This window comes from Diachasma alloeum, unplaced genomic scaffold, assembly GCF_001412515.2.
Source record: "Diachasma alloeum isolate Michigan unplaced genomic scaffold, Dall2.0 Dall_scaffold_00972, whole genome shotgun sequence".
Taxonomy (NCBI): Eukaryota; Metazoa; Arthropoda; class Insecta; order Hymenoptera; family Braconidae; genus Diachasma; species Diachasma alloeum.
The window spans coordinates 27,573-36,547 of NW_021681087.1; the positions used below are offsets into that span (position 1 = coordinate 27,573).

Below are 8,975 nucleotides of genomic sequence, written 5' to 3' on the forward strand. Positions count from 1 at the left end.
ATGATCTCTGGCCCAAGGGGTGCAACCCTACGCATAAACGCGTATCTGCAACCCCTGTGAAAACCCCATTATCTTGTATTTTTCCCGAAATCGATTGTTAAAAAAATGATAAAAAATGCCAACATGTTTCCGAAGGAATAACTCTTGTAAAAATGAAATTTGTGACACCTCCCTGTTAACCCCGTAAACTTTCACGCCTCCGGATACATGCGGCTGTCTTCAACCCCCCGGAGAAACCGCATACTCAAGTATCTTCCCCGAAATTCATTTTTTTTAATTTATAAAAAATTGGCGCATGTTTCCGGAGACAAATTTTATAACAATGTAATCTCAAACCCTTCCCCTCACCCCCTAAATTTTGATCCCTCCGGATATAGGCGGGTGTCTTCAACCCCCCAGAGAAACCGCATACTCATGTATTTTCCCCGAAATTGATTTTTTTTTCATTTATAAAAAATCAGCGCATGTTTCCGGGGGTAAACTTTAGAAAAATGTAATCCCAGAGCCCTCCCCCTTACCCCCTAAATTGTTATCCCTCCCGATATATGCGGGTGTCATCAACCCCCCGGAGAAACCGCTTAATCATGTATTTTCCCCGAAATTCATATTTTAATTTATAAAAAATCAGCGCATGTTTCCAGAGGGGTAAATTTTATAACAATGTAGTCTCAAACCCCTCTCCCTCATCCCCCTAAATTTTCATCCCTCCGGATATAGGCGGGTGTCTTCAACCCCCCGGAGAAACGGTATAATCATGTATTTTCCCCGTAATTCATATTTTATTTTATAAAAAATCAGTGCATGTTTCCAGAGGCGTAAATTTTATAACAATGTAGTCACAAACCCTTCTCGCTCACCCCCCTAAATTTTCATCCCTCCGGATATAGGCGGGTGTCTTCAACCCCCCGGAGAACCTGCATACTCATGTATTTTCCCCGAAATTCATTTTTTTTAATCTATAAAAAATCAGCGAATTTTTCCGTGGGGGGGGGGGCAATTTTATAAAAATGTAAATCTCAAACCCCTTCCTCTCACCCCCGTCCATTTTCATCCCTCCGTGTATATGCGTCTATTTTCCACAGATTTCCACAAACCGAGCGGGTGCATAAATCAATTTATTTATTGAATTGATTTATTTTTTAATTCGAAAATCAATGCATAAAAAGATAGTTGTTTAGAAAATAATTTTAAATCGTTTTTTCAACATAATTTAAAATATATATATTGTTCATATAAATTCTGCCAGCCCCCCGCCCTCCCTACAACGGGTGAAAATCTCAACCCTCCGTATACATACCCTTCCCCCCAGTTCTCACAAAGTTCAAATTTTTTAGATTCGATTCTTTTATTTATCTAATTATTTGATGACCCTCTTAGCCCCTATTTGACCCTGAGCATTCTCCTCCTCTATATCTATTAGCCATAAAATTTTTCACGTAAGGCAATTGGGTCAATACAGAATTAAACTCATTTTAAAAAATGCCAATATGAACCTATTGGATAATCAATTACGTGAGAACGTCCCTTTACCAGTTTTGAAAAATATTTCTCTCGCCACTGCTGCCGACTTTATCGACCTGGGCGAGAAGTCGACACTGCCGCCATCCAGCAGCGTTCCCCCTACTGACTTATTTTTCCATTCAATACGCAAACAGTTATTTTCCTTATTCAATGGAAATTAATATCATTAAAGGTACTAAAATTCATTAATAATTCATAGATTAACATCCATAATGGTTTCAGGTATCATTTACCCTTTTTTACACCAAAACAAGACAGCCCCAATTAGCCACCTAACAGCCACCTTACTTAAGTGGCTGCTTGCATCCCCGAGCGGAGAGAACTTGTCCGCAGTCACTCCTTGCCACGAAAATGTATTTCTCCTCTTCTAATTGAAGTCTAGAAATGGAATCGGTGTCAATTCATTGAGAATTAAATTCTTTAAACGATTTTTATTTCTATTGGACAATAAATCTGCGAAGAAAAAAATTTGGACTGTCGAAAAATCGGAGCGACAACTCCAACATACGCTAGCGTGTTATAATATAAGAGCTCGCATTTGAGCCCCATTTGACGGTAAATTTCCGAACTTTTCACAATGTTTTTATTAAATTTAAAAAAATTTATAAATTATTTTCTTTTCGTATACCCCTTCGGATCTTTACGATTTGTTCCCTTTCCACCCCCCAACGCCCTGTACCGCATTCGCCGAAGGACAAGGGAAAACCTCATTTGAGGGAAAAACCTGCCTAGGTACAGTCGTCTCTTGCAAAACTCCCGCTCGACAATGAAACCGTGAGATTTAGGGTGTCACAAATTTTGGCCCCCCCAGCCGGGAATCGAACCCGGGTCTCCCGCGTGCCAATTCCACACTCTAGCCACACAGCCACCGCCGTCGGTACAATGTTTTTATTATTTAAACTTTGCAGGTTTATATTTGAATGACAATCAATTTTCCATCATGTAAAGGATTTGGTCGGAATCGTAATAAATTTATTAATATTCAGAATTTTACCAAAAATCCATTTCATGCCTAAAAAAATAAGGTTTTCGGAAGCATAATTGAAGAAAATCACTTCAATTATGTATTTGTAAATAACGAAATGTTTAAAAAAGTAATAATTTTGTGCGAAATGTAATTGTAATGGCGCTGAGTGATATTTATAACTTATAAAACTCAGTAAGAAAATACATGATTGATCATCGGGCCTTAACAGGAAAATCAAAAAAAGTATTAATAACACAATACTTAAAATGAAGTTGCATTTATTCATCAATTAATTAAAATTTAACAGTCTTCAATAATGAATAATTTGAAATAATATTTGTCACCTACCTAAAATCCAGTAATGAAAAATGTTACAGTTGTCTCATGAACTGCAAACATATATTTCTCCTCTCTTAGAATGATAAGTACAAAAAATTATGATTCCGGTACGAACCGATTCAGAGCATTATTGAGTACTAGCAAAGAAGTCTGCAATCCTTGAGGTAGATGCCTTTGCAGCCAGGCACCCTTATATTGTTCAATATGGGCCAGCATCTTATTGGCGATGTCAGTCCTGAAAGTTGGTGGTAGATTACTAACTCCTAAATTGATAACAGCAAGCCCCATGTTGCTATTAGGATTCACGCCGACTCCAATTAACGTCCTTCCAATTTTACAAGCAGTCAGCATAAGATCAGCAGTAAGCTGCAGCTCTTGAATCTCCATTGCCCCAAACTGTGATGTCACATTAGCTTCATAAAGTGCGTAAGTTACACGCTTAATCTGCTTCGTCATTTTGACGAAGAGATCAGCACTCAGGAATTCCAGATTAACATTGTCTGGATCAGTTAAGAGCCTGTAAAGAGTCGACCCTCTATTATCAGGGATTTGCTGGAGATCATTACAGTCCTGATTCTTGGACAGTATTAGCACTAGTGTGTCTACCCGCCCTAGTTCTAAAACAGCGCTTCCCACTTTATTCTCCACATCCTGAAAGACGTGAATGTTCAATATGTTTGTCAGAAACGTCTGATATTTTCCGTTCCCACTGATTTCATGATCATGATCGAAATGATCGTTCGATCCTAGCTCAACATCAGAGTCTGGATTCCATGCCAATCCAGCTCCGACCAAATAGCCCGGCCATGAGAAAGGATGAGGAGTAAGATGATGACTACCCGACCAATGCGCAACGATGATCCCAATAGAGTTATGCTCTAATGCTGTTTTGATTGCATTTCTAGAATTTGCGAATGTAGATGCAGGACATCCAGCAAGAGAATTATAACTGGCAGTACCTGAACTAGGAAGAACATTGCCACCAGCTGTTTTAAATGTCTCTGTCCACTCAGAGAAGTCATAATCAGCCTGAAAACCATACTCTACCAAAATAACATTTGTAGGAATACTTCTAAACTCTGGTTTTGAGTGTAATCCATTAGAGCACAATAGAAGCGTTGTATCAGAGTTCAGATTCAATATATGCCACAATTCTTGGAGACATGAATAGGATTTGAACACCTCTGACATGTCAGTTTCGACAGTTTCGTTAGTACCGAGACTGTAGTCCAAATTATCTGCCTGCACCAAAAGACTCGCTAATCTAGGGCCGACGTGAACATATGATAAACTGGGAAATGTTGCTAGAACCTCCTGGAATACTGGCCACATTTGATTAAGGTGACGTTGGCTAACGTTCTGGTCTACGTCAAGGGCTGGAATCATGTCTATATGACGATCTCTACAGTAACGATCCAACGTCACCATCTCCAGTCTTGAGTAACACAACTGCCAGTCACAGCTAGGAGTGAGTCTTGAGTAAAGATGCAAGTGGGAGATCTTGAAGGAGGACCAGAGGTCTATGGTGTACAGGAGGTAGTCTAATGTCGGAGTTCGTCCTCTAGGAGAAACATCGAGAAGGATTCCCCTGTGTATGAACCGCGGTTCGTCTTTGATAAGGACCGGCTCTATCTCGCAAATTCCTGGGGTTTCTGCATTCTTGCTAAGCCGCAGAATCTGTACGAAAGTGCAGACTGCGTAGTGAAGGCCCGGTAGACTTCCAGCACTAACTCTTATAGAGTTTTGAGAAATATTAAGCTGGTATCCCTCTGCTATATTGAAGAGTTTCTTGTTTACGATACATTCTATTCTGTTATCTCCTGTGCAGCGACCTGAGCCTGGCTGGACCTCCCCCACTTTTACGTCGTGACCAAGGTCTAGTAAGTGAGTTCGAGAAACCTCCCAGACGTCCAAAATGTCATGAATTGACTCACTTCCCTGGATTATTGAAATAAATAGCTCTTTTCCTGCAATGAAGGGAGGGGAAAAGTCAACGAGCTGTAGAATGCTTTTCGGCTGCGGCCATATAAGGCTCCAAATGAGGCTTCCAGATTTCTGAAGACGAATTGGACTATCGGTTGCTGCCTCATTGGTGGACTCAAAGAGTGGCTCGGTAGATTTGGCAGAGTCAATAGAGATTTGACTAATGTTCGCGGAGAGACTCTGCGGGTTGAAGTGGTTGGCATCGGGATAGGATGTTAGTGGGCTGTGAATACCTTCAGACTCTTTTGTGACTAAGTTTGAAACGAAGCGCTGCATTAGGTTGTTTATCGAAGGCATGTTGCGTGAGAGATCGTATGCTGTCTTTCCACCAAAGGTTCTGTGCAATAAATTACATAATTAATTTATCAATTGATGAAGTACAATAATGTTTTGACGATGAGCGAAAAGTCACTTCACAAACAGATTAAATATTTAGTTAAATCGAATGAAGTGTAAATGGCATACGGAGATCAAGAACAAAATAAAAGAATGAACAAACCAATGCCATAAGAATATAACAGTGTATAAAGCTAACGCCTATCTTCAAATCTGGGCCCTAAAAAATTTCCAAAATAACGGGAATTCTCACTTTTATGTAACTTGTTGAAGTTCTTTAAAATCTGTCTGATAACATCGCATCATCGCTTTAGACTGACAATTTTCTCCACATCAAACTTCACAAAAAGTAGTTTGACGATTACCTATGTAGTCTCAATGAGGATGGGATTATTAACACGATGGTTAAATTTAGATAATTAATTCAAAAACGTTGAATAATAACATTAATCTGGTACATCAGCAGTTGAATTGTGTATGATTTTTCGAAGATTATGTTTTCAAGATGTTGACAATTGGTCACTTTTTATACATGGGCTACTACGAAGTTTTTTACGTTTCGTACGAAAATGCGTTGCCATCTAGACTACGAATATAGTCTCAAGGTTACAGGAAAAATTGCCATAAGACAGAAATTCATTTGTAATTTTAGTAACATAAATAACATCAACATCAATGCAATATCTACACTCTCAAAACTTGCTTATTGCAACTACACTGAGAAAAAAATTTATTCCTTCCAAGAAAATGTTATTGGTGATATCTTTTTCATACTCTTAGTAGAAGAAAATATCTCTTTTGGAACGTATTTCTTCAGGCCAGTCATTTCTAGGTGCTCCGAAATCAGTTCCAAGCGTAAGAATTTTGGTGATCTATAAGAATATTCTTCTGCATATGACCTCGAAGAAACTCCAATAATAATTATTAACATTTGGAATTATTCCAATTTTCTTTACCTGAGAAAATCGCCAATTTGTAAAATCCGGAAGATATCGGAGAACATTTTGTCAAGGTCATATGTAGCATAATAATCAGATTGTTCAATATCACTGTAATTTTTGAGGACTGTCCTAGAAAAATTCGTTCTGAAAAACTATTATCTTCTGACGAGAATATCAATCCTTGGCAGGAATAATTTTTTCTCTCAGTGTACCTATCACCATCAGCCCCAAGAGTTTCTATGATTAATCATTATCTAAATGTCGTGAGCTACCTTAACTGTATGCGGTATGGGTCTCATGAGTGGCTACCACAATTGGACTTAAATGAAGCTAATTAAGAAAAAATGAAAATTCTAATTTTTATGTTTCCGTTCCAATGAACGTTTCAAGGCCGAAAACAAAATGAAAATCGGAATTTACCACGCCGCAGCCATTTCCATTGCTTGACATGAAAAGCGATGATCCACTTTAAAAAAATCTAGTGTAACGATTTTTGAAGCCTCTATTCCGCTTATCAAGTAATGCAATATGATGTCAATTGATATTTTTTCATGTACTATAATCTTTTGTTTACAGTAATTGTAAGAAAAGAAAATTTCATTTCTTACTGTAATAAAAAAATACATCTATGAGATGGTATATATGTATATATTATATAATATATACTATATTCATATCTATTTTTTTACTTTAATTTTTTTAACTGTAAAAAAAATTATATAGTCCTATAAAAAAGTAGTATGTTTCGTCATTAGGCCGAAAAAAAATGTGTCTGACGAAAATATATATATACATATATGGGATAGTATATAGTAGATAATACATCATTAAAAATAGAAAAGAACGCAAAAAGTAAAAAAGAAACGAAGAAGAAGATGAAGAGGATTATGACGAATAAATGATTCAACAATTAAATTCTAATTGTGAAAAACTTTATAAAACCATTCATTTTTCCCGCATTATTATTGAGATAAAAATGAATGAAAGTGACAAACGGTAAGGTTTAACTATCCTGGCACCATGGAAAACAATACGCGCACGAAGCGCGCGCCCTGTTCTAGTCTTTCATAAATTGAAGACGTCTAAGAATGTAAAAATTGTTGTTGCTGAATTTCCTTCCAGAATAAAAGAATATTTTGAATGACGAAAAATATTTTGATCAGTATTTTTACTCCTATTCACAACTTAACTTCCTCCATCGTGCACTTGCAATCAAGAGGTCGTAAGTTCTACGCGAAACATGTTTTTATTACTTTGAAGTTTTATTCACTGGATCTGAACAGGTCCACGCCAAATCAGAAGCCCAGAGATGTTGATGTCGGAATTTTTTATTTCATAAATCTAATATCAAATGAGTTTGTTATGTTGCAATGCACCCAATATCAATTTTTTGTTTATAAAAAATGATCTCCGTGCATATAAAACGAAAATTATACAAACCCTTGTATTGCACGAATATGAGGACTGGCACCTGCCTGCAAGAGTTCTTGACATATTTCCATATCTCCGCGATTCACTGCTTCATGCAATGGTGTTGCACCACAGCCGTTTTGTGCATCAATATTCGCTCCACGATCTGAATTATGAAAATGACAATACCATACTTTCTCTCTGTCTTGCCCAGTTTGAAACTGAAAAATTGGATGATGAAACGAAATGTAAAAACTCACCTATAAGACAAGCGATTACTTCTTTATTGCCGTAACATGCTGCCCAGTGCAGTGGTGTATTTTTACTTCCCTCAGAGTCCCAAGAATTGACGGCAATTCCAGCAGCCAAGAGTTGTAAAACTCTGTCTATTCTGACAAGAGAAAACAAGTACAAATAGATAATGTGTAATGGTGTTTTCCACGGTTCGAAGTAATCTAAAGTAATTTTTTGGATGAACAACTTACTCGGAGGCAGCAGTTGCTCTCAACAATTCCTCAACATAAATCATGCGAATTACTTCACTAGCTGCTACATCAACAGCGTTATGTCCATGTGCATTTTTAATAGCTGGGTTAGCTCCACAATTCAGTAGTGTTCGAACAACGTCTACTTGATTTGTCTAGAGTTCAAAAAGTCACAATTTTTTTCTTCTAATTGGAAAAATGATCGTTTAAATGAATCTCATAACGAAACTATTCTTCCATTCATTGCAACATTATTAGTCATGTTTTATGCCGACAAAAAAGGTAAATTTTACCTTGGAAGCATATGAAAGGAATGTTCCCTCTTCAAGAAATGGTTGATTAAGAATTTCTTCTCTTGTGATGCGCTCTCTAAGATTCTCATTGTCACCTGTTATTATTGGAAAAATTCTAGATTATTAAACATTCAAAAAGCCAATGCGTGTGTGTGCAGTGATTTTTTATTTAATCGTCTGTTAGCTTTGCATTCAATAAGGATGGGAAGGTTACGCGAATCTGGGTACGTACATGCACCAATTAATGATCGAATGATATCGGTGCGTCCGTGATCAATCGCCGCTCGTATATCCGAACAAATATCTTGCATTGCTAATTCACCTGCTCAATTATTGAATTGCTATTTTCGTTTCAATTTCCATTACTATTAGGAAATGGTTAAAAGGAAATAGAAATGATTACTATTAGGTAATGTCCATGAGTTTGTCCAAAAGTTTCACCAGAGAAGAAATTTCGCTCGTTTTATGTCCTTCCTCTTCTTCAATTGTTATGGCACTCACTGTATACAGCAGAGATTATAAGGGAGATCTCTCACGGCAATGTAAACGTTTCAAATAGATTTTTACGTAGTGGTGGCGCATGAACTAAATGCGAGTATACTTTCGTTGGTAAAACAGGCAGGTATACTAGTATCGGTATTCCCCACCTGAGTGAGAAAAGAATATGTATCGCGCTTGCTCCCACTCATTGTCGTCTCCG

At 37.4% G+C, this 8,975-nt stretch overlaps 1 protein-coding gene across 2 annotated transcripts; it reads right to left on the reverse strand.

Annotated features, from left to right (window-relative positions):
* Nucleotides 1-2,749: 2,749 nt before the first annotated feature.
* Nucleotides 2,750-8,762, reverse strand: LOC107045521. Of its 2 annotated transcripts, none has more exons than XM_015267825.1 (6): nucleotides 8,508-8,762; nucleotides 8,276-8,370; nucleotides 7,983-8,011; nucleotides 7,758-7,888; nucleotides 7,528-7,663; nucleotides 2,750-5,147 (listed from the first exon to the last, which is right to left on the reverse strand). In XM_015267825.1, the coding sequence occupies exons 1-6, from the start codon at nucleotides 8,584-8,586 to the stop codon at nucleotides 2,924-2,926; spliced, it is 2,694 nt and encodes an 897-aa protein (XP_015123311.1). In that variant the 5' UTR covers nucleotides 8,587-8,762; the 3' UTR covers nucleotides 2,750-2,923. The 2 variants fall into 2 exon arrangements, with proteins under 2 accessions (XP_015123311.1, XP_015123310.1); XM_015267824.1 differs by having other exon boundaries at nucleotides 7,983-8,137.
* Nucleotides 8,763-8,975: the final 213 nt, after the last annotated feature.

Bases quoted from the DNA above. Each gene is read 5' to 3' on its own strand.
- LOC107045521 (XM_015267824.1), bottom strand. From the start codon at position 8,586: ATGCAAGATATTTGTTCGGATATACGAGCGGCGATTGATCACGGACGC. The intron at 8,371-8,507 runs GTACGTACCCAG...CAATAATAACAG, and splicing joins TCGATCATTAATTGGTGCAT to GTGACAATGAGAATCTTAGA. The intron at 7,889-7,982 runs GTAAGTTGTTCA...TTCTCTTGTCAG, and splicing joins AGAGCAACTGCTGCCTCCGA to AATAGACAGAGTTTTACAAC.